General features: G+C 40.2%; 2 protein-coding genes across 6 annotated transcripts in view; both read left to right on the forward strand.

Moving 5' to 3' along the window:
* Positions 1 to 13,619, forward strand: part of LOC116181208 (adhesive plaque matrix protein-like) — a 48,807-nt gene extending 35,188 nt beyond the window's left edge. Inside the window, exons 1-5 of one of the 2 annotated variants that reach the window (XM_031501507.1) lie at positions 1,723 to 1,785; positions 1,845 to 1,925; positions 5,976 to 6,076; positions 11,798 to 11,957; positions 12,003 to 13,619. In XM_031501507.1, the coding sequence (XP_031357367.1) occupies positions 1,774 to 1,785; positions 1,845 to 1,925; positions 5,976 to 6,076; positions 11,798 to 11,957; positions 12,003 to 13,511 (1,863 nt within the window). In that variant the 5' untranslated portion in view covers positions 1,723 to 1,773 and the 3' untranslated portion in view covers positions 13,512 to 13,619. Of the gene's footprint in view, positions 1 to 1,722; positions 1,786 to 1,844; positions 1,926 to 5,975; positions 6,077 to 11,797; positions 11,958 to 12,002 lie in introns of those variants that run through there. The other variant, XM_031501505.1, reaches the window with a different exon arrangement.
* Positions 13,620 to 21,366: 7,747 nt separating this feature from the next.
* LOC116181179 lies at positions 21,367 to 22,886 on the forward strand. 4 transcript variants are annotated; one of them, XM_031501459.1, is made up of 3 exons: positions 21,367 to 21,504; positions 21,556 to 22,137; positions 22,635 to 22,886. In XM_031501459.1, exons 1-3 carry the CDS (start codon positions 21,439 to 21,441, stop codon positions 22,854 to 22,856), a joined length of 870 nt encoding a protein of 289 aa, XP_031357319.1. In that variant the 5' UTR covers positions 21,367 to 21,438; the 3' UTR covers positions 22,857 to 22,886. The 4 variants fall into 4 exon arrangements, with proteins under 4 accessions (XP_031357319.1, XP_031357320.1, XP_031357317.1 ...); XM_031501460.1 differs by lacking the exon at positions 22,635 to 22,886 and adding an exon at positions 22,196 to 22,430; XM_031501457.1 differs by lacking the exon at positions 22,635 to 22,886 and having other exon boundaries at positions 21,556 to 22,611.
* Positions 22,887 to 26,103: the final 3,217 nt, after the last annotated feature.

Below are 26,103 nucleotides of genomic sequence, written 5' to 3' on the forward strand. Positions count from 1 at the left end.
TCGGTGGGCATATGAGCGCATAACGAGCGCATTCATTTCAAAACAATACGACTATGAAATCTCTTAGTGGGGGGCCAAGTTAACGAACCCTACAAAAAGGTTCTCTAACAAACGTCAAGGGATAACAGGAAGAGTCTTTTCAACTAAAATCATTTATTAGACCTAATCGTTAAGAAGCTTTAAGGTCTTTTAAACACCATTAACATCATTAATAATTGATAAGGGTAAATAATTGCTTAATCTCCAATATTTCAATCTTCTAGAGCCTTTATAAGAACAAGAGCTTCTCCCAAAGATTTATAAACGTTTTCTGATGATATTAAAGGTTATTAAAGGTCTTTAAGAGTCTTTAATCATTCTTAAAATCATCAGAAAATGTTTATAAATTAATACTAATAATTAATAATAAGGTTTTTAATGAGAATTCAAATGTCTCCAAGGACCTTACAGTATTTGATAGTCTTTAATTGGCCCTTTGAGCATTGAAAGTCTTTAAGAGTATTTAAGACTTGTGAATACACTCACCAAGGCCTTCCAACTCAAAGGTACTTCGATTTGTGTGGTTCTCCTTGATTTGAGAACCGGAGTTTTAAGGGTCAGAATGAGCCTTAAAAACATTCAAACAGTCTCTAAATGTTTGAAACATCTTTAAAGGCTCTTTAGGTCTCACAAACCCTGTTAAAGGTTAATGGAGACTTTCAAAGCTCTAAATCATCTCTCGCAAAGGCTGCTAGAAACCCTTTGAAGTTAATAATGCAGATCCTTCGTGAAGCTGCTTAAAGTTTAACTGTTTAAGGCTTCCGTCAACGTAAACCATTTAGAAAGTTTTGGAGAATTTTTGAGAACGTAAGAGATTTATAAGATCCTTTGTAAATTCTTAAAAGCTCTTAGGGAGGGGACATACCGAAGGGTTCTTCAAGTCTAGGATACTTAAAGGCTCTTCGAAAATCCCTTTAAAATCCCTTGGTGACTCTGATCTTCAAAGATTGCAATAAACCCCCTTAAACGTACTCAACTATCTTTAATCGATTTTAAGGGTCTTAAAGACATAAAGAACCCTTTCAGTGTTTTCAAAAAAAGAGATTCTAAAAGCTTCTGGATGACCTTTAGAGGTCAAGGGTTCTCCAAAACCTTGAAAGCCAAATACTTGATCTTGAAAAAAGTCTTTAAGAAGAACCCTCCAATTGTTTAAAAGTCGAGGTCGTAGAACGTTTTGGACCATGAACTTGGCATCCCACGACCAAACTTTCTGGAGGTGAGATTTCTTCTCAGTTACGTAATCGATCGAGTTGCAGTTGAACCGTTTAGCACTGCCAGCACTTTCATCCGTCATCCGAACGGACGTCGTTCAAAAGTGAAATTGTTTACAATTTTTTTTCCTGCCAAACGCTTTTAACCCATAATTACGCATCAAAACGTCAACGGATCGCGACTTTCTTTTAAAGGAGCGCTCCCGGCGAAACCAAATATGATGGACGAGTTTACGTCAATCCCATAACATTTTCGAAAGGGAATTTTTTGAAAGGTAACACCGATTTTGAATTATGCCACTTCGCACACGGAGACGCCTCTTTTTTTTACCATCGCGAAAAGTAAACGCACGACGCGAAGATCGTATCGAATTACCTGTACGGTTTTATGTTGCGGGTTGGGCCGGTGAAAGGACAGGGATAGGAAGAAATTCTGATACATTTCTAAAGAAGCAGATCAGTTCGACAGCATCGGGTGCTGGCGATAGGCGGTCCAGTTGTAAATTTTGTTCTTCCGTGCGACATGCTAATTCGAGTAAGTGATTTTAATTAAACCGAACCTTGTGAGGGCTACGGGAATTTTTCCTCTTTTAGGAGACTTCGTTCCTTTTGTTAACGTTAGGCGTAATTGGAGCCGTGCAGCCTTCAGGGCATAAAAAGACGGTAGTTGATCAGGTGAGTGGAGTTTTCAATTTTTTTATTTACGCTTCAATACGTTTTCGCGCTTGAAAGATCAATGTTAACATCTCCCACATTCCTCAATATTAAGTTCGCATGCCAATTGCATTCAAAGCTATTAAAAGGGTGCCAAGTTCAATGTCAAGTGAAAGAGAAGTTGTTCAACCCCAAAACAATATCGTCTTAACTTTGGGTGCGTTTTTAACCAAAATGGGTTCGTAAAGCTGTCAAAGATTATTAAAAGCCTTTGAAAACTCTTAAAAGACCTTTAAGATTCATTAAGGGAAGATTAACAGCCTTCAAAGGCTCTAAATAATGTAAAATGAGGCTTTCAAAAACCCTTTGAGATTAATATCTACTGTTTCAGGCTATTTAAAGGCTCTCAAAACTGGTTTAAGGATCAGTTGATAGACCCTTAGGTCCTCCGAAACACTCTTACAGTCTCTCGTAAAAAAACTCTTAAAAGACCTTTAAGATTCCTTAAGGGAAGATTAACAGCCTTCAAAGGCTCTAAATAATATAAAAGGAGGCTTTCAAAATCCCCTTGAGATTAATATCGACTGTTTCAGGCTATTTAAAGGCTCTCAAAACTGGTTTAAGGATCAGTTGATAGACCCTTAGGTCCTCCGAAACACTCTTACAGTCTCTCGTAAAAAAACTCTTAAAAGACCTTTAAGATTCCTTAAGGGAAGATTAACAGCCTTCAAAGGCTCTAAATAATATAAAAGGAGGCTTTCAAAATCCCCTTGAGATTAATATCGACTGTTTCAGGCTATTTAAAGGCTCTCAAAACTGGTTTAAGGATCAGTTGATAGACCCTTAGGTCCTCCGAAACACTCTTACAGTCTCTCGTAAAAAAACTCTTAAAAGACCTTTAAGATTCCTTAAGGGAAGTTTAACAGCCTTCAAAGGCTCTAAGTAATACAAAAGGAGGCTTTCAAAAACCCTTTGAGACTAATACGGACTGTTTCAGGCTATTTAAAGGCTCTTGAAACTGGTTTAAAGATCAGTTGCTAGACCCTTAAGTCCTCCGAAATACTCTTACAGTCTCTCGTAAAAAATCTCTTAAAAGACCTTTAAGATTCCTTAAGGGAAGATTAACAGCCTTCAAAGGCTCTAAATAATGTAAAATGAGGCTTTCAAAAACCCTTTGAGATTAATATCGACTGTTTCAGGCTATTTAAAGGCTCTCAAAACTGGTTTAAGAATCAGTTGATAGACCCTTAGGTCCTCCGAAACACTCTTACAGTCTCTCGTAAAAAAACTCTTAAAAGACCTTTAAGATTCCTTAAGGGAAGATTAACAGCCTTCAAAGGCTCTAAATAATATAAAAGGAGGCTTTCAAAATCCCCTTGAGATTAATATCGACTGTTTCAGGCTATTTAAAGGCTCTCAAACCTGGTTTAAGAATCAGTTGCTAGACCCTTAAGTCCTCCCAATCACTCTTACAGTCTCTCGTAAAAGAAACTCTTAAAAGACCTTTAAGATTCCTTAAGGCAAGATTAACAGCCTTCAAAGGCTCGAAGTAATATAAAAGGGGGCTTTCAAAAACCCTTTGAAATTAATATCGACTGTTTCAGGCTATTTAAAGGCTTTCAAAACTGGTTTCAGGATCAGTTGCTAGACCCTGAAGTCCTCAGAGACACTCTTACAGTCTCTCGTAAAAAATCACTTAAAAGACCTTTAAGATTCCTTACGGGAAGATTAACAGCCTTCAAAGGCTCTAAGTAATACAAAAGGAGGCTTTCAAAAACCCTTTGAGATTAATATCGACTGTTTCAGGCTATTTAAAGGCTCTCAAAGCTGGTTTAAGGATCAGTTGCTGGAGCCTTAAGTCCTCCGAAACACTCTTACAGTCTCTCGTAAAAAATCTCTTAAAAGACCTTTAAGATTCCTTAAGGGAAGATTAACAGCCTTCAAAGGCTCTAAGTAATACAAAAGGAGGCTTTCAAAAACCCTTTGAGATTAATATCGACTGTTTCAGGCTATTTAAAGGCTCTCAAAGCTGGTTTAAGGATCAGTTGCTGGAGCCTTAAGTCCTCCGAAACACTCTTACAGTCTCTCGTAAAAAAACTCTTAAAAGACCTTTAAGATTCCTTAAGGATTAGCAGCCTTCAAAGGCTCTAAATAATATAAAATTGACCATTGTCTCAGAAGCGTGACCATGTTATGATTATACTTGGAGAAATTAATATAGATTTTTAACAAAATTAACAAGACATTTCACTGACAAAACGAAAATGAAACCCTTTCTCAAACTAATCACATAGCACCATTACAGTAGTATAATGAGACCATTAATTCAAATGGAATTATAAACAGAACTCGATTAATTTTGATGATTATCTTTATACAGTAGAAAACAATGTCCATTGTTGCCATAGTAAAAGTAATCTCTATATCGAGCGAACGGTAACACAATTTACAGCTTCCTGCAGTTTTCCATTTCGAACAGGTCGATCGAAGAGATATTTTGTGTTTATCTCATTATGCAATATACGTAACGAGGGGTCTTTAAGTAAGAAATTGAAGCACGAGATCGCGGAAAGACGCGTTAATTTTCAACGTAATTGCCGTTTATAATGCTCGCTTTTCCCGCGTAATAGTACGGAAAGGTTCCCTTTCAATTAATCATTTAGTACTTTTTATTCCTGTTATTTTCTTAGTAGATTTAATTACTTATTCAATGGTGAATTTCAAGAAGCAACTGTTTTCCATTATATCCTACCCCAAAAGCTGAGAGTGATGCATTAGTAAGAACGTATTTTTGTAGCTCATGATCTTAACAAAATAATCTGAACGAATTGTTTTATTGGTAGGTATTGTATGCCGTTTTTGAGTCTACGACTACTAAGAAAGTTAGTCTACAACAAGGCCTCCTGAGCGCTTTCTTTACAAGTTACATATCCATTTCAGTTTTTATTTATTACTTCCTGGAACTATACGACACGTTGCTTTATGTTAAAAATGCTAAAAACTATTACATTTGGTAAATGACTCAGGAAGTCTGTCGCAGTTTCAGGGAAAGGAAAACCAAGAATCGTAAAGGTTTCTGAAATTACCACATGCCGCATTCCCAAGATTTAATCAAATGGTACCAATTAGGATAACCGAATATGATCAAAATCCCAGAAATTTCGCCTCCAGACATCCGGAATCCATTAAGAAAACAATGCTCTATAGACATTAAAAGATGCAAAAAGCCCAATCTTCCATTCCACCGAATGCTCGCTTATTTTTTCTCACTACTAAATTGCCGAACTCCTAAATTTGCCACAAGGCTATCGAAACCCTTTGAAGCTGGATACCAAGAAGACGACTATCTAATTTTTTCCTAGACTTTTCGATTGCAAAAATAGCAAGAACCCCAGATTGTACCCTGAGGGACACCTCACCTTGCCATAGTTTGAACATTTGATTGAGAGGTCTAATCGAAAAAGTACGAATTGTTTTGGTTTCTACGCACCAAAATTAATAAGAAAAAGTGTTTTCCCGAGAAATTTTGGTGCTGTCGATTTTTGGTAAAAAAGGAAGGTTGTACACTGCCTTTTTTGGGCCCCGAAAAAAAAATCGTCTCAGATCGATCCAGAAAAAATTTTTCTTATAGAATGTGGCCTGCAGAATCCATAATTTCAAACAGTTCCAAGATTGGGCTACTAGTTCAAAAGTTACAGCCCTTTGAATTTTCTTTCGAAATTGGTTTCTAGTCAATAACTTTTGATTGAGAAGTCTGATCGAAAAAGTACGAATTGTTTTGGATTCTACGCACCAAAATTAATAAGAAAAAGTGTTTTGCCGAGAAATTTTGGTGCAGTCGATTTTTGGTAAAAAAGGAAGGTTATACATTGCCTTTTTTTGAGCCCCGAAAAAAAAATTGTTTCAGATCGATCCGGAAAAAAATTTTCTTATCGAATGTGGCCTGTAGAATCCATAATTTCAAACAATTCCAAGATGTGGTGCAAATAGGTAACTTATATCATCCTTTCCGTAATGCCCACGCGTACCAGTAATCATAAATTAAGTAACGGTATTTTATCCATTTTTCAGAGTCCTCCGAAATACGAGTATGGATACATGGTTCTGCACGGTGACGGCGGAGTCGGCCAGGGCAAGACGGAGGCGGGCGTTGGCGCTGTCGCCTCAGGGAGGTGTGTATTTTATGCATATTCCTCACCTTGACTCACTTAAAAAATCGATGTTTACTACTTTCTCCGTTTATGATCGATGCGCGTCTTCCGCTTGTGGCGGAAGAAAAAAATTAGTGCAAGTGTTCCGCGCGATTTAAAAAAACTAGTTTTACTTTCTTTGCCTTCGATTTTTTCTGTAATTTGGTGAGAGATGCCTTACTTTTGGATGCAGTCGAATCACGAGTACGGTACAGTGGAAGATTCTTTTTAATGAACTGTTTGACCAAAGCAGTTTCAAACGATGGGTCATGAACTCCCACATCTGAAACAACTTTTCAATTATTTGTAATCGATCTTTTGACTATTGAATTAATCAAGTACATCAAACAAAATCTCGATTAAATCTGTCTGTCTGTCTACCTACCTGTCTATCGGTCTGTACTCTCATTTCCGGCTGAACCGATAAGAACCAAATTTGGTACACTTATTCTTAGATATAAACGGAAAAGCGGAAGAGCTTTTCGGCAGAACACACATGTGCAGATGCACTTTCTCTTCAAACCTTCTCTACTTCTCCTCGCGCTTCCTTTACATTTCCTGGATCCGTCCTGTCCGCGTCAACCTCCCCCACGCCTCTTTAAGATTGAGTTAAGTTAGAGTTGCCAATACAACTGACAGAGAAGAGATGATTGAGGATAATGAACACTATCATCAAGGACGATGTGGACGTGGGGAAGGAGGAGGTGAAATATAGGAGGACAAGAGAGGAGAATATCCATCATCAGGTATAGGAATGTTAGAGGTCGAAGAAAAGCAAGAAAAAATATTAGACGCAGAGGGAAGGCCAAAACGTGATAAAGAGACAATAAGAAGAATGCAAAAAAAGGCATGTAAAGGAAAACAGAAAAACAAAAGAAATCACGGGAATCAGAAAAGGAAAGGATTGGGCCTAAACGGAAAAACGCGAAGAAGAAGAGACAGAAATAGGAAGATAAGAATGCTCTACATTCCCCACACTCTCCCCTCAACATTCTCGATTGGTCTTCTCACAAGGGTTTTGCGCTTTTTTTCATGGTTTTTACGTATCCTTCGCATCCCTGCGCATGTCTCTTCCTTTTTCTTCGCTGAGAGGCAGGGGAGAGTTTTGGGAAAGGTAAGAGGGGAACGGGAAAGCAAGAAACGTGAAGGGGACGAAAATAGGAAGTATAAAAGTGGAGGAAAATTAGGCGCTGGGATAGAAGAGGAGAAGTGGGAGAAGTGAAATATAGGAAAGAAGAGATTAGAAGTTGAGGAACAATGAATACGGGGAAGAGGGTGGAAGTAGAAGTAATGAAAGTGACCGAACAGAAAATAGTGTTGAGAATTACAGAAGAAGACTGATCTAACAGAATGAGGAAGACAGAACGAACACGAAAGAAAAGTTAAAAGATGCAGGATAATATTGGAACTCCACCATACAAACATTTGAAGAACGAGGGGAGGAAGAGGGAGAGAGGAAAAGATAGCAGGATGGTTCAGGGATTATACGGAAGAAAAAATAAAGCGCCGAATAATGATAAAGTAAAAATGAAAAGAATGCACAAAGAAGAAAAGGAGAAAGAAAATGAAGAAGAAGAATGATTGTCAACAAGGATTAAAAAATGGAAACCGAGTAAGAATATGACAAACATTAAAAGAGAAAGAGAACGGGAAGAAGTAGACAAAAGAAGAAAAAGAATGGGAAAGCATGAAAAAAGAAAAAAGATTGGAGTGAGATATACAATTACAAAACAAATCTTAGTTCCACGTGCGAATAAAAGATAGAAGCTGACAGCGGAGTGGGCGATGTTCAGATGTGCACATGAGAAAAGAAGAAGAGAAAGGAATGCAGCCTATGTAGGAAAAAAAGAGGAGAATATCGATCATCTGGTGCAGAAACGTTCGAGGATAAAAGAAGCCCAGAAATAATATTAGACAGAGAGGGAAGAGTGAGAGCTGGATGAAGAGAAAATAAAAAGTGACAATAAGACATGTAAAGGGACAGAGAAAATACCGAAACAATTTAAAATTGAAGGAAATCAAAAAAAGAAAGGAAACAGAAACGGAAAAACGCAAATGACGTAATAGAAGAAGATACAGAAACATAAAAGATAAGAATGCTTGTCAGAAGGGATGAACACCAATGGAAACGAGGAACAAAGTATTACAAACAGAAGCAGGGGAAGAGGAACGGGAAGGAATGGGGGGGGGGGGGAATAGAAAAAGGAAAAAAAAAACAAAATAGAGAGAGAAAACGGAGAAAACTGGAGCCTGGAGGCTCTAAAGAAGCTGCAGAATCAGTCACATCACATTTTATGTGGCCTTCGCTTCTACCCTCTTTCGCTTCTTATTTACACCTGCGTTGTGCTTCTCATGTTTGTTTCACATCGCCTACCGTCTCCCCCATCGTGTTTGTTTTTTACCCTCCCACGTTCTTTACGCTTTTTCCGGTCTTCTTTACGTCTCCTTCGTATATCCTGCACATGTCTCGAAAAGAGGGAGGGGCTATGGAAAACTAAAAGAGAAAAAGAGGTGCTGGAAGGGGAAGAGAGAAGAACGCGAAAATGGGAAATAGAATAGTGGAGATAGAATGTGGAATAAAGAAGAAAACATCAAGAAGTAAGTAAAGGATTACATCATTGTAAATGGGACAGTAATAGACAAAGTAAAAGAAGTCATTGTAGAAGTAAAGGCAGAATCAAATCACCAAACGGTGAAAACGATTTTATAAAAGACGGTAAGATTAAGAACATTACAGAGGAAGAACGGTGCAATAACAAACAGAAAAAGATGCTGAGAATTACTGTACTGACAGAAAGAGAAAGAACGAAAGAACATAAAGGAGGGGGTAAAATGATGCAGGATGATAGTGGACGTGCAACATAGAAGTAGTTAAAAGAAGGAGACGAGAGAGAGAATGGTTCCGGGATTATACGGAAGAAAAAATAAAGCGCAGAACGATGTTGGTAAAGAATAAATTAAAAAGAAAGCACAAAAGACACCTAAAGAAAGAAAAAAAAATAATAAGGATGCTTTTGAACAAGGATGAAAACCAATGGAAAGCGAAAAAATATTTCAAACAAGAAGAGAGGAAGAGGAATAAGAAGAGGTAGGCAAGAGAAGAGAAAGAATGTGAAAGTATGCAAATTTAAAAATTGAAGCAGCTGAACGGTGTGGGCACCGAAATTTATAAGGGAGGAATAACGAGGTGCAGATGTGCATATCGTATCGTATCGTATGGATGGCACTTCCTAGGTACAGACCTTTTCAGGTCGCATCAACAGATGTCTCTGTGACCTAACGACATGAAGAAAGAGGTTGCAATAATATTTCTTTATAAAATCTTTACCCAAAATTCCATCCGCTGGGATTGGGAAAGTTTCCTCTACTACCTGAAATGTATGTTCAAAAGCATGAGAATTAACTGAAAGTGGTGAGATTACTGAACCTTATTGATGTAACAGTGTTCTCTGTTATTTCTTTTATAATTACGTAATTTTCCTTATTAATTGAATTATTATCCGTTATAGATCCACTTTTAATAACTGATATATCTGCCTGAGTATCTACTAGAAAACTTAAATTCGAATGAGATTGCGGAGAGTAAATAGTGACATAATCAGAATAAGATAAATTCATGTGAAAAATATTAACATCTCTGTAGTTTAATTGTTTCCCAGAGGGTGCGGCTCTGGGTTTTGCCCGTTTCCCGAATTCTGATATACCCTAATATTTGGATGTTTGGAGTAACCTCTACCCCTACTATTATTTTCGTTAAAATGGTTAGGCCTATATGCGTTAAAGTTAAAATTTCTTCCATTACTGTCACGGTTAAAGTTTGTGCGGTCATTTCCTCTAAACTGATTTCCTCTCATTTCCTCTAAACTGATTTCCTCTATAATGATTTGTTGCTGTACCGCCGTGGAACATTTCTATTATACGCTAAAATTTGCCTATCCGTTACCTCATCACTAATTTCAACTACAAATTTTGCAAGTACTTCCTTATGATTGTTAAAATTTCCACTGGCAAGAACTGATTTTACCAGATCTGATCTAGCAGACTTTCTACAAGTTTCAACCATTTTCCTTACCACCATTGATTCAGCTTTTGAATCCGAGGTTCCTTCCATTATTAATGAACGTTTTAAACATTCGGCTAATACCTCTGCCTCCTTAGTGAAGGTTTCTAAACTTTTCCTATCCGTTCTTAACGCTAGAAGCCTAGCTTCTATTACCTCAGAAGAATCTGGTTTAATATTTGCCTTTAATGCATTTCGAATTTCCTCATAGGTATTCGCATTTGTAGGAATGGCTTCCAAAGCTTTTCCTTCTAACCTGGTTTTGATAAATTGTACAAATAAATTTAAATTTTCTGTCGTAGTGATACTTTTTACCAAATCTAAGGAATTTAAAAATGCATTTAGGTTATCTGGATCACCCGAATAAGATTTTATTAGAGAACTAGCGAGTTTTAAATATCCCGCAGAAGTTTCCTCCATTTTATTACTTACAGACGTTATTGACTCAGTTTCCACATTTCCAAACTCTAACTCACTATCACTGTTATCTTCCTCGATTTTTTGGAATAAACCTTTTGGGACAATATGTGGGCATCGACTAATTGCAAACGCTTGTAATGTTTTATCCCTAAAATATAAAAATTGTTCCTTAACGACTACTTTTTGATCTTCATTCAGCACATTCCACACCTGAGTAAACAATTGTATTTGTCTATTATATACCTCAGTTAAAAGTATCCTGTTCCTATCTAAACTATCTCTTGAAGGTAATTCCGATTTTATGATCCTTTTAGCTACTTTCTGGAACTCTTGTTTAAGTTCAGTCAATTTATTTTGAATTTCTTGCCATGTGTAAGTAGGCATGTAAAAGAATTATTACTGTGACCTAGCTAGACGTGGAAATTGTATGCATTATTCGCATTCTATTTATAATTAATAATAGTACCTAAGTACTTAAAATTAAATCTATTTAAAGAATTAATGTCACTCATAGTACCTAACTGTAACGTTCAAAGTCTAAATTACACTTACGGGTTAAAACGACCTAGGTACATACGAACGTTCTGCAATTACATGCGTAAAGTCCTGTCACGGTCGCCATGTTATGTTCGGAGGGTCATTAGGTAGTACTTTTAATAAAAACCATTTCTTCTATTAACTATTTACTTATACGTGTCTCTTCTTGGAAGGTTCGTAGTCATCTCCGTTCTCGTTATTACATTTTAAGTCACCCACCTAAGTAGGTTGTCTACTTGACAATTTCAGCAACGATCGGCAATCAATGCAATATCTACAAGTGCGTTTACATAACTTGTGGATATGACACAATAGCGGACCCCTTTACGTCACCGTCGGCATCTACCCTTAGAAAAACACCCTTACCCACAGCCATCACAATTAGAGATACCATTTGGACCCGATAACTGGAATTTGGCATTCCCGCACGCAAGCTCTAAATCTAATTCTATCGCTTCATCAACTGTAACAAATCTCTCTTGGCGTAATAAGCAGGTTAAACCGCAATTTCAGAACGTACAATTTCCGCCTATGTAAATTATATGTATTACATGAATAATAAATGCTCAATTTGCACCTCCGTTTACGGCTCTAGTCAATGATGCGTTAAATATGAATCTTACAATGCGAAAACGGCGGTCCCGTTAATAGGAAGTATAACCTTTTAACCTGGTTATCCACCACAGGTACTACGTCGAGGGGAAGAATTCCAGCCAGGAGGTCGAGTACGTGGCGGACGATGGGGGATACCATCCGTATGTGGAGTACAACAACCGAGGCCCTCACAGCCGAACAGTCGCCCATATGGCTATGGATAAGGCGGCCATCAATACTTTAAATCACAAGGTAAGTGATTCAGAGGAGGTGCTCGTTTTGATGCTTTTGTTTTAGCGAGGACAGCACGTCAAGGTTGCTCCTGAAGAGCATTATAAGCAAAACGTTGAGGATGACACTCGGCCTGTTGTTCTCGAGAATTTGTACGACCAATCCGTGGTTGCCTCGGATCAGGAGCGTGCAAGACCGGACACTCCTGCCCCTGTCCAAACAAGACAATATGGCGACTATGACCAACCTCAACAGTACGTTTACCTGACGTACCCGACTCAAGAACCGAACGAGCCTCCTCAACAGCAACAAGTATACGTCGACCAGCCTCAAACATTGCAAACGCTCCAGCAGTACCTGCAGTTTCCTTACCTGGATAACACTCACCAAACACTGATTCACGCAAGCGACAACTTTTTAGGGCCACCTTTGCTGTACGAAGTCCCCAGTATCTTCCCCCCACTGCACCAGCAGGAAAGCTACACTAACAATTACGATCAATCGCCAACAAAATCCTCCAGCTACCGTTTTTTAGACAACTTCAAACACTTGGTCAGCGATCAGGACATCGTCGACATCAACCATCAATCGAGTCCATCAGCAGACACCCCATCAGTAGCCGAAAAACTCGTGCGGCCCGAAAAACAAAACGACCACCGAGTTTTCTCAGACCAACCCATTGTCGTGGCAGACTTTCGAAAGGAACCACCACCGACAACCCACCCTCCACCACGCACCGAAGGTGGTACGACCGTAGTGGTAACCCCGCGTCCCATTCAGGCGGCCTTGCTGGCTCCGCTGACCGCCGGCGTCGAATTGCCGGTACCCCCTCAGGAAAAACGGGTAAATATCGTCCACGAGAACTACGTAGTCGACGTCCAGCCGAGTATACCCTACTATCTTGGTAAAATTGAGTACTACAACGGCGACGGAGACGGTAAAAGCAATAACGTCACCGCCACCGCGACCCAACACCTAAAGCTAGGCGACTTTTTACAACGGCCGATTATCGATCGACCCAAGCGTCCAACTTTGGCCCAGGCGTTGGGGCGTGAGGCGCAGAAACCCAGCACCGCTCAAGAACCCCAAGAGTCCAAGTACCATCAGAAGGTGGCGCAGGTTCCAGTGCCGGTACCGGTAAAGGTGGTGGATTCGCCGAGACCTCAGTACAATATACCGAAACCGTACCCCGTCCCGGTACCCATCGTGCAAACCTTCTACCTTCCGATCGAGCCCCCCAAACTTTACCCGCCACTCGAGCCCAACTTTAAGAGGAAGCCCAAGAACCTAGCGGCCGCCGCCAGCGTGCAATCGAACAGCAGAGTGCCCTGCGTGAACGTTCGCCTATTCGGCGTTAGCAAGCCGATTTGCGATAACTACATCGGCCTGGTTCCGCCAAAGGTGCAAGCCCCCCAGGTGTACTTTAACGCTACGAGGAGCGGCGAGCGAAAGCAGAGAACCGCGAGGGAGGACTTCGAGAGCAAGATACGATGGGAGTACGGCTTCAGGCCACCTCTGATACCCTCGATGGCGATCGATGAGGATGGAAACCCGATTGAGAAGCACACGAGATAGAAGGCGTTTTTTTTTGTTATTGTAGGTTTATTATTTATTTGTTACGGTAGTTTTAGTTTTAAGTTTATCGTTTTGTAGTTTTAGGTATATTAAAGTACAATGAATGAATTTTTAGAGTAAGTTGGTACCTAGCCTAGCCTATTGCCTTGTTCTTGCCTTGCTCTTGCCAGACGCTTCTTGAATCCATAATACGGCACAAACAGACATGAGAAAAATGAGATATTGGAGGGGGAGGGACATCAGACATTTAAGAAGAATTTACTAAAAGACGGTTCGTTTAATAAAGGCAGAAACACCTCCTCGAACATTATATACTCCTGATACGATACAGAATTGGTAAAGATTTAAAACGTAATTTGGCTTCGAAATATGTTTGCTCTCCTCAGCCATCGTGTTCTCCTGGTAGCCAGAAACGTTTTACACGAATTTTCTAACTGATGGTTTATGTACAAGGAACAGAAACACCTCCTCGAACATTATATGCCCCCAATACCAAATTTCTAAGGATTTAAACCGAAATTTGGTTTTGAAATATGTTTATGGGTGATTGGAAAAGACCTCCTCAACCATTAGAAGGCGTCTAAGAAAGAAGGCGTGGCTATAAAAAGTTTGGTTTAATACCGTCGAATTCAAAGCTTAGGGTTCAATGAAGGGCTCCTCAAATGGTTCACTGAGTACGTATCGTACTCATCCATCACCTTTTAAACGACACTGTGCTCTCGATGTAAACCCAACCGTCACAGGAATATTTCAACGTCTTACTTCGTCTTAAACTTTTACAAAACCTATATCAGGAGAATATAATGTCCGAGGTGTCTAAGAGGTGATATAAGATTTCTGACCTAACCTAACTAGCACGCTACCCTAACCTCACTAATATTTTATCCTAACCTTTAACCTCCTCGATCATTATATTCTCCTGACACAAGACTTCTTATCTAACCTAACTACCACTCTAACCTAACCTCAATAATATTTTATCCTAACCTTCAACCTCTTCGATCATTATATTCTCCTGATACAAGATTTCTGATCTAACCTAACTACCAGTCTAACCTAACCTCACTAATATTTTATCCTAACTTTCCACCTCCTCCATCATTATATTCTCCTGATACAAGATTTCTGATCTAACCTAACTACCACTCTAACCTAACCTCACTAATATTTTATCCTAAACTTCAACCTCCTCGATCATTATATTCTCCTGATACAAGATTTCTGATCTAACCTACCACTCTAACCTAACCTCACTAATATTTTATCCTAACTTTCCACCTCCTCGATCATTATATTCTCCTGATACAAGATTTCTGATCTAACCTAACTACCACTCTAACCTAACCTCACTAATATTTTATCCTAAACTTCACCTCCTCGATCATTATATTCTCCTGATACAAGGATCATTATATTCTCCTGATACAAGATTTCTGATCTAACCTAACTACCAGTCTAAGCTAACCTCACTAATATTTTATCCTAACTTTCCTCCTCGTCGATCATTATATTCTCCTGATACAAGGTTTCTGATCTAACCTAACTACCACTCTAACCTAACCTCACTAATATTTTATCCTAAACTGCAACCTCCTCGATCATTATATTCTCCTGATACAAGGTTTCTGATCTAACCTAACTACCAGTCTAAGCTAACCTCACTAATATTTTATCCTCACTTTCCACCTCGTCGATCATTATATTCTCCTGATACAAGGTTTCTGATCTAACCTAACTACCACTCTAACCTAACCTCACTAATATTTTATCCTAAACTTCAACCTCCTCCATCATTATATTCTCCTGATACAAGGTTTCTGATCTAACCTAACTACCACTCTAACCTAACCTCACTAATATTTTATCCTAAACTGCAACCTCCTCGATCATTATATTCTCCTGATACAAGGTTTCTGATCAAACCTAACTACCACTCTAACCTAACCTCACTAATATTTTATCCTAACCTTCCACCTCCTCGATCATTATATTCTCCTGATACAAGATTTCTGATCTAACCTAACTACCAGTCTAACCTAACCTCACTAATATTTTATCCTAACTTTCCACCTCCTCGATCATTATATTCTCCTGATACAAGATTTCTGATCTAACCTAACCTCACTAATATTTTATCCTAAACTGCAACCTCCTCGATCATTATATTCTCCTGATACAAGGTTTCTGATCTAACCTAACTACCAGTCTAACCTAACCTCACTAATATTTTATCCTAACCTTCCACCTCCTCGATCATTATATTCTCCTGATACAAGATTTCTGATCTAACCTAACTACCACTCTAACCTAACCTCACTAATATTTTATCCTAAACTTCAACCTCCTCGATCATTATATTCTCCTGATACAAGGTTTCTGATCTAACCTAACTACCACTCTAACCTAACCTCACTAATATTTTATCCTAAACTTCCACCTCCTCGATCATTATATTCTCCTGATACAAGATTTCTGATCTAACCTAACTACCACTCTAACCTAACCTCACTAATATTTTATCCTAAACTGCAACCTCCTCGATCATTATATTCTCCTGATACAAGGTTTCTGATCTAACCTAACTACCAGTCTAACCTAACCTCACTAATATTTTATCCTAAACTTCAACCTCCTCGATCATTATATTCTCCTGATACAAGGTTTCTGATCTAACCTAACTACCACTCTAACCTAACCTCACTAATATTTTATCCTAACCTTCCACCTCCTCGATCATTATATTCTCCTGATACAAGATTTCTGATCTAACCTAACTACCAGTCTAACCTAACCTCACTAATATTTTATCCTAACCTTCCACCTCCTCGATCATTATATTCTCCTGATACAAGGTTTCTGATCTAACCTAACTACCACTCTAACCTAACCTCACTAATATTTTATCCTAACCTTCCACCTCCTCGATCATTATATTCTCCTGATACAAGATTTCTGATCTAACCTAACTACCAGTCTAACCTAACCTCACTAATATTTTATCCTAACTTTCCACCTCCTCGATCATTACATTCTCCTGGTACAAGATTTCTGATCTAACCTAACTACCAGTCTAACCTAACCTCACTAATATTTTATCCTAAACTTCAACCTCCTCCATCATTATATTCTCCTGATACAAGGTTTCTGATCTAACCTAACTACCACTCTAACCTAACCTCACTAATATTTTATCCTAAACTGCAACCTCCTCGATCATTATATTCTCCTGATACAAGATTTCTGATCTGACCTAAATACCACTCTACCCTAACCTCACTAATATATTATCTTAACCTTCAGTCTCCTCGCACATTATATTCTCCTGATACAACATTTCTGACCTAACCTAACTAGCACGCCATCCTAACCTCACTAATAACCAAACCTTGAATCACCTCGTGCGAGAACAACCATTCCCTTTAGTGATTAAAGGAGGTGGTTGGCAACCTCGAGGTTACACATCTAAAAGTAGTGCAGGAAGAGTGCTTCCCTATGCGACATGGTGACTAGTAAACGGCGCTAGGACGTTCAGAATTCTTGGGCAAAAGTAGGCAGCTTTGCCGTGTAGGATAAACCTCAAGAGGGAAGCTGATACATAGGCGATCGGACTCACTCACTGCTCAATTCATGTGTGTGTGTGGGAGGGTGTGAGGGTGTGCGAGGAAGCGTTTAAGCTCCTAATACACGAGGGGACAATCAGAAAATTCATTTAAAATTTGGTCAGGCTACCAGGAGAACATAATAGTCCAGGAAGTCTTTTCCCATCATCCATCCACAAAAATATTTCGAAGCCAAATTTCGTTTTAAATCTTTTCCAATTTGGTATCAGGAGGTTATAATGTGCGAGGAGGTGTTTCAGCTCCTAATACACGAAGTGCCAATCAAAATTCTTGTAAAATTTTGTCTGGCTACCAGGAGAACATAATAGTCGAGGAGGTTTTTTCCCATCACCCACAAAAATATTTCGAAGCCAAATACCGTTTGAAACTTTTCCAATTTGGTATCAGGAGGTTATAATGTGCGAGGAGGTGTTCCAACTCCTAATACACGAGGGGACAATGAATCAGAAAATTTTTTTAAAATTTTGTCTGGCTACCAGGAGAACATAATAGGCGAGGAGGTCTTTTCCCATCACCCACAAAAACATTTCGAAGTCAAATTTCGTTTTAAGTATTTTCCAGTTTGGTATCAGGAGGTTATAATGTGCGAAGAGATGTTTAAGCTCCTAATACACGAGGGGACAATACGAAAATTCTTTTAAAATTTTGTCTGGCCACCAGGAGAACATAATAGTCGAGGAGGTTTTTTCCCATTACCCAGAAAAATGTTTCGAAGCCAAATTTCGTTTTAAATATTTTCCAATTTGGTATCAGGGGGTTATAGTGTGCGAGGAGGTGTTTCAGCTCCAAATACAGAAAGTGCCAATCTGAAAATTATTGTAAAATCTTGTCTGGCTACCAGGAGAATATAATAGTCGAGGAGGTCTTTTCCCATCACACACAAAAGTATTTGGAAGCCAAATTTCGTTTTAAATTTTTCCAATTTGGTATCAGGAAGTTATAATGTGACAAGAGGTGTTTCAGCTCCTAATACACGAAGTGCCGATCAGAAAATCCTTATAAAACTTTGTCTGGCTACCAGGAGAACATAATAGTCGAGGAGGTCTTTTCCCATTACCCAGAAAAATATTTCGAAGCCAAATTTCGTTTTAAATCTTTTCCAATTTGGTATCAGGAGGTTATAATGTGCGAGGAGTGTTTAAGCTCCTAATACACGAGGGGACAATCAGAAAATTATTGTAAAATTTTGTCTGGCTACCAGGAGAACATAATAGTCGAGGAGGTCTTTTCCCATCACCCACAAAAATATTTCGAAGCCAAATTTCGTTTTAAATCTTTTCCAATTTGGTATCAGGAGGTTATAATGTGCGAGGAGGTGTTTCAGCTCCTAATACACGAAGTGCCAATCAGAAAATTCTTGTAAAATTTTGTCTGGCTACCAGGAGAACATAATAGTCGAGGAGGTCTTTTCCCATCACCCACAAAAATATTTCGAAGCCAAATTTCGTTTTAAACTTTTCCAATTTGGTATCAGGAGGTTATAATGTGCGAGGAGGTGTTCCAACTCCTAATACACGAGGGGACAATGAATCAGAAAATTTTTTTAAAATTTTGTCTGGCTACCAGGAGAACATAATAGGCGAGGAGGTCTTTTCCCATCACCCACAAAAACATTTCGAAGTCAAATTTCGTTTTAAGTATTTTCCAGTTTGGTATCAGGAGGTTATAATGTGCGAAGAGATGTTTAAGCTCCTAATACACGAGGGGACAATACGAAAATTCTTTTAAAATTTTGTCTGGCCACCAGGAGAACATAATAGTCGAGGAGGTTTTTTCCCATTACCCAGAAAAATGTTTCGAAGCCAAATTTCGTTTTAAATATTTTCCAATTTGGTATCAGGGGGTTATAGTGTGCGAGGAGGTGTTTCAGCTCCAAATACAGAAAGTGCCAATCTGAAAATTATTGTAAAATCTTGTCTGGCTACCAGGAGAATATAATAGTCGAGGAGGTCTTTTCCCATCACACACAAAAGTATTTGGAAGCCAAATTTCGTTTTAAATTTTTCCAATTTGGTATCAGGAAGTTATAATGTGACAAGAGGTGTTTCAGCTCCTAATACACGAAGTGCCGATCAGAAAATCCTTATAAAACTTTGTCTGGCTACCAGGAGAACATAATAGTCGAGGAGGTCTTTTCCCATTACCCAGAAAAATATTTTGAAGCCAAATCTCGTTTTAAATATTTTCCAATTTGGTATCAGGAGGTTATAATGTGCGAGGAGGTGTTTAAGCCACTAATACACGAGGGGACAATCAGAAAATTTTTTAAAATTTTGTCTGGCTACCAGAAGAATATAATAGTTGAGGAGGTTTTTTCCCATCACCCATAAAAATATTTCGAAGCCAAATTTCGTTTGAATCTTTTCCAATTTGGTATCAGGAGGTTATAATGTGCGAGGAGGTGTTTCAACTCCTAATATACGAAGGGACAATGAACCAGAAAATTCTTTTAAAATTTTGTCTGGCTACCAGGATAACATAATAGTCGAGGAGGTCATTTCCCATCACCCACAAAAATATTTCGAAGCCCAATTCCGTTTTAAATCTTTTCCAATTTGGTATCAGGAGGTTATAATGTGCGAGGAGGTGTTTGAGCTCCTAATACACGAAGTGCCAACCAGAAAATTATCGTAAAATTTTGTCTGGCTACCAGGAGAACATAATAGTCCAGGAGGTCTTTTCCCATCACCCACAAAATATTTCGAAGAAAAATTTCGTTTTAAATCTTTTCCAATTTGGTATCAGGAGTTTATATGTGCGAGGAGATGTGTCAGCTCCTAATACACGAGAAGACAATCAGAAAATTCTTTTAAAATTTTGTCCGGCTACCAGGAGAACATAATAGTCGAGGAGGTCTTTTCCCTTCACCCACAAAAATATTTCGAAGCCAAATTTCGTTTTAAATCTTTTCCAATTTGGTATCAGGAGGTTATAATGTGCGAGGAGGTGTTTCAGCTCCTAATACACGAAGTGCCAATCAGAAAATTATTGTTAAATTTGCCTGGCTACCAGGAGAACATAATCGTTGTGGATGTCTTTTCCCATCTCCCACAAACATCTTTCAACGCCATACTTGCCGTGTATCATAGAAAACGGTTCTTTTTATGCCCCCAAGGCGAGAAACCCTCGATTTAACAACCGAGGGTTCTTGAACGAGGACAATGTCCTGCTTTGCAGTGAAGCGTCTGCCTAAGGTAACAGCAGCCGCCCTACAGTGTTGCGGGTCTATGTGTATAAAATGCTCTTTCATACTTATGGTTGTAGACATATGCATATTATTGCATCAGCAAACTCCTCCCAGCTGGAAATCGGCCGAGGTGTGTTGCTGACGCTGGAGCAAGCACTGACCACAGGTTGCCTTGGCAGCCTGAGCGGTGATGCTTCCGTAGCTTCTTTCAGTTGCCCATGTAGCAGCTGCTGGTGTTGTGTTGGTTGTACTGACGTACTCCCTGCCTCATTAGTTTTGGCAGGGTTACAAACCCTCACCTTTAGAGAGGAAAACCCAAAAGGGAGCCTTCCCCCTTGGCGATTAGGTTAACCTGCTCCTTTTCCCCAATGCCAATAACTATCAGTCTCCTTTGAGGTTGATCCTTCACGGCTGAGAGGAATAGGCACCCGTTGCCTACCTTTGCCCAGGAATTTTGCACTTTCAAGCGTCTCTTCATCGCCACCAGGTCATCAGGTTTCCCCTGGACGCGGATGGCAGCCTTACCGAGCCTAGGAAGGCATTCTTTCTGCATTACTTTTAGGTGCGCAGCCTCCCAATAGCACGAGATTTTTAGGATCCCGCCCGCGCCTACGACGCTATTCCCCGAGGCGTTCGTGTTCTGCCGCATTTGCGTAAATAAACAATTTAAGTTGTAAACCGTTAGATAATTATTACCTTGCCTTACCGGTCAATATTACAGCCGATGAATAATTTCCTTTATTGCCGCAGTTACCTATGGCATTCAAAATCACCAGGAGACGCCCAAATGGTATCACTCTAACACTGATAATAAGCGAAAACGTGAAGAAAGCAGATGTCATCTGGCAAACCGGTTAGCTACACATCACGATCTCGTTCTTCATTGAGAAAGTAGGAATTCCTCGACGTACCTACGTAATTTTTATAGAAAATAGTCCCATAACGCATTTTCAGAAATTGCCCCACTTGCATCGCAAAATGGCACGTTGGGAAATGTGACCACGCTTAAAACGGGATGCTTTACCAGTGCACTGCTTTCTCTTCTTCCCATACATCGTATTTGGTCACACCTCATTGGCGACTTCAACAGAAATGAAAGTCGAGGTGATCTTCAGTGTCAATGTTAACGGCAATCAGAACTGTCCATCAGGCGTGCAGTGAGTGCTTCATTATGAGACTTACCCTCGTAAGCATATTCGAGGGTTGCGAGCACTTCGCTGTTTCTAACCGAGATTAGTTCCAGGTCGTGTACCTACTCACCCTTCTAACGCTCTCCGATTTGCGATCTCCCGAGGTTTACGAAAGCGTAGATGAGGCCGCAACGGGTAACACCAATCGAACGGGGAATTTCGCATCGATTTCCCAACAGGACCGTCGAAAATGGAGATATTTGGAGCAGCAGGTGGTCGACGCCCGACATCAGGCCAGAAATCGAGCGGTGAAGGGTCGGAAGCCATCGGCTTTGAGGAAACGCGATCTTAACGGCATCCATCCGATATCGCTCAACAACGCCCTAACGTACGTCGGCGATAAGGAGGACCAAATTAGTGTGCTGAACTCGCTCCTGGGAAAGGCACCCCTGGTGCAACTGCAAGAGCTCCAGCAGATGTTGAGTGGGAAGGATCACACGCCCATCATCGAAGACGTGGTGGACATCGAAAACCCTCTGACCCGTCCTAATGTTAAAACGGATCCCGCGCCACCTGAACTTCAGGAGGCGGTGGCGAACACATTCGCCCAAAGCCAGTTTAAGCATCCGAGTTACGGACACGTTGTCTTAGTCCAGCCACGGAAGAACTCCGTTTTCCGGCAGGATAACGTAAGTACCCCACCGAGACCTAAGCGCGACAGTGACTTCGACGACGATTACGATTTAGAGCATAGTGACAGTGAAAGTGCGGGTGACCAAAAACGGTACTACATCCACGAAACCACCACCGACCGAAAACCCATCAATTACATCGTGATCAACAACTCAAACGACCACCACACCTCCAGCAAACACGAACACCACAAACACAACCGGCCCAAACGCAAACACAGAACGCGCAAGCGGCCCCATTTCCGCACCACCCGCAAACGAAAAAGAAAGAGACAACCAAAAAAGCTAAACAAATTAAAGTACGTCCTGGGCAAAATCGACGGTACCCACGGATAGTGAGAGTCGGCCGCTTAATTTAAATAAATTGTCATCATCCAATCGGTAAAAGTTAATAAACGATTATGCAAATAAGAGTCTTTGAATTAATCACTTTCGCTTAGTCCCGTTTAATTATCGCCGAAGACTTTCTTATTTTAGTAATTTTTAATTTGCAGTTGCCGTACGCCGCCGAATACGCTTTCGGGTACAACGTGCGCGATTTTCACAGCGGCAACGATTTCGGACACGAGGAGTTACACGACGGAAAATCGGTCAGAGGTCATTATCACGTCTTGTTGCCGGACGGACGGCTCCAGAGTGTCAAGTACTTTGCAGACGACACCGGGTACCATGCAGAAGTGACGTACGACAGAGCCGGCGTGCACCCTGTGCATTGATTGGTGGAGTTGACGGAAGGGCGAGTGCAATAATATACTGTTAATTGTTGTTATTTATATTGTTAATTGTTGAAATAAATGTACACTATTTTCTATGTTGGACCATTGCGTAAGATAGTACAGAATCTTCTGTCTTGGAGACCATGGAGCTCCTATAACTCCTGAAGGACTGCTGATTCCTGTTCAATGTCCATTGTCCAATGTCCAATGACCAATGTCTAACGTCAAATGTCTAATGTTTATATGTGATTGCTAACTCTAAACATTTTTTTGATTAGAATGAATTACTGGAGCCTATGCAATACCCCCAGTAACCTCACACTAGTTGTCTCGCTTTCTGCAATTATTATTATCAGGAAATGATTCGCATATTATTAAGAATGAAGATCTCGTATACCCTCCAGGTCCCTCGGTGTTCCGTTTGTTTACTGTTACTCTAAGCCCTGAGAACTCTTCTGAATATATATAAAGGGCTGTAACTTTTGATCTAGTAGTCCAATCTTGGAACTGTTTGAAATTATGGATTCTAAAGGCCACATTCTATAAGAAAATTTTTTTCCGGGTCGATCTGAGACAATTTTGTCTTCGGGGCTCAAAAAAAGGCAGTGGATTACCCTTCCTTTTTTACCAAAACTCGACTGCATCAAAACTTCTCGGGAAAACACTTTTTCTTATTAATTTGGGTGCGTAGAATCCAAATCAATTTGTACTTTTTCGATCAGACTTCTCAATCAAAAGTTACAGACTAGAAAAAAATTCAAAGGGCTGTAACTTTTGATCTAGTAGCCCGATCTTGGAACTGTTTGAAATTATGGATTCTACAGGCAACATTATATAAGAAAATATTTTTTTCCGGTCGATCTGAGACAATTTTCTTTTCGGGCCAAAAAAAAGGCAGTGTTATACCTTCCTTTTTTTACAAAAAATGGACTGAAATTTTGACAGCGCCAATCGATAGCACTGGTCGAGACCTTTCCAACGAGGGGTCGGAAGGCATATCTACGACGCACCGTTCTCGAGATATTACGGTTTGTCAGAATTTATGGTCGAAATTTCAAACCGTAATATCTCGAGAACGGTGCGTCGTAGATGTGAATTTCGACTCCTCGTTGGAAAGGTCTCGACCAGCGCTATCCATTGGCGCGGTCAGAATTTCGCCAAAAAATTCAATTTTTTTTCGGGCCAAAAAAAAAGGGCAGTGTTATACCTTCCTTTTTTACCAAAAATCGACTGCAATTTTGACAGCGCCAATCGATAGCGCTGGTCGAGACCTTTCCAACGAGGGGTCGGAAGGCATATCTACGACGCACCGTTCTCGAGATATTACGGTTTGTCAGAATTTACCGTAAATTTCAAACCGTAATATCTCGAGAACGGTGCGTCGTAGATGTGCCTTCCGACCCCTCGTTGGAAAGGTCTCGACCAGCGCTATCATTGGCGCGGTCAGAATTTCGCCAAAAAATTCAATTTTTTTTTCGGGCCAAAAAAAAAGGGCAGTGACCTTCCTTTTTTACCAAAAATCGACTGCAATTTTGAGAGCGCCAATCGATAGCGCTGGTCGAGACCTTTCCAACGAGGGGTCGGAAGGCATATCTACGACGCACCGTTTTCGAGATATTACGGTTTGTCAGAATTTATGGTCGAAATTTCAAACCGTAATATCTCGAGAACGGTGCGTCGTAGATGTGAATTTCGACTCCTCGTTGGAAAGGTCTCGACCAGCGCTATACATTGGCGCGGTCAGAATTTCGCCAAAAAATTCAATTTTTTTTCGGGCCAAAAAAAAAGGGCAGTGTTATACCTTCCTTTTTTACCAAAAATTGACTGCAATTTTGACAGCGCCAATCGATAGCGCTGGTCGAGACCTTTCCAACGAGGGGTCGGAAGGCATATCTACGACGCACCGTTCTCGAGATATTACGGTTTGTCAGAATTTATGGTCGAAATTTCAAACCGTAATATCTCGAGAACGGTGCGTCGTAGATGTGAATTTCGACTCCTCGTTGGAAAGGTCTCGACCAGCGCTATCGATTGGCGCGGTCAGAATTTCGCCAAAAAATTCAATTTTTTTTTCGGGGCCAAAAAAAAAGGGCATGACCTTCCTTTTTTACCAAAAATCGATGCTGCAATTTTGAGAGCGCCAATCGATTAGCGCTGGTCGAGACCTTTCGCAACGAGGGGTCGGAAGGCATATCTACGCTGCACCGTTCTCGAGATATTACGGTTTGTCAGAATTTATGGTCCGAAATTCAAACCGTAATATCTCGAGAACGGTGCGTCGTAGATGTGAATTTCGACTCCTCGTTGGAAAGGTCTCGACCAGCGCTATACATTGGCGCGGTCAGAATTTCGCCAAAAAATTCAATTTTTTTTCGGGCCAAAAAAAAAGGGCAGTGTTATACCTTCCTTTTTTACCAAAAATTGACTGCAATTTTGACAGCGCCAATCGATAGCGCTGGTCGAGACCTTTCCAACGAGGGGTCGGAAGGCATATCTACGACGCACCGTTCTCGAGATATTACGGTTTGTCAGAATTTATGGTCGAAATTTCAAACCGTAATATCTCGAGAACGGTGCGTTGGAGATGTGCCTTCCGACCCCTCGTTGGAAAGGTCTCGACCAGCGCTATCGATTGGCGCGGTCAGAATTTCGCCAAAAAATTCAATTTTTTTTTCGGGCCAAAAAAAAAGGGCAGTGACCTTCCTTTTTTACCAAAAATCGACTGCAATTTTGAGAGCGCCAATCGATAGCGATGGTCGAGACCTTTCCAACGAGGGGTCGGAAGGCATATCTACGACGCACCGTTCTCGAGATATTACGGTTTGCCAGAATTTATGGTCGAAATATCTCGAGAACGGTGCGTCGTAGATGTGATTTTCGACTCCTCGTTGGAAAGGTCTCGACCAGCGCTATCCATTGGCGCGGTCAGAATTTCGCCAAAAAATTCAATTTTTTTTTCGGGCCAAAAAAAAGGGCAGTGTTATTCCTTCCTTTTTTACCAAAAATCGACTGCAATTTTGACAGCGCCAATCGATAGCGCTGGTCGAGACCTTTCCAACGAGGGGTCGGAAGGCATATCTACGACGCACCGTTCTCTATTACGGTTTGTCAGAATTTATGGTCGAAATTTCAAACCGTAATATCTCGAGAACGGTGCGTTGGAGATGTGCCTTCCGACCCCTCGTTGGAAAGGTCTCGACCAGCGCTATCCATTGGCGCGGTCAGAATTTCGCCAAAAAATTCAATT

Source organism: Photinus pyralis, unplaced genomic scaffold (genome assembly GCF_008802855.1).
Source record: "Photinus pyralis isolate 1611_PpyrPB1 unplaced genomic scaffold, Ppyr1.3 Ppyr1.4_LG9, whole genome shotgun sequence".
Classification (NCBI taxonomy): domain Eukaryota; kingdom Metazoa; phylum Arthropoda; class Insecta; order Coleoptera; family Lampyridae; genus Photinus; species Photinus pyralis.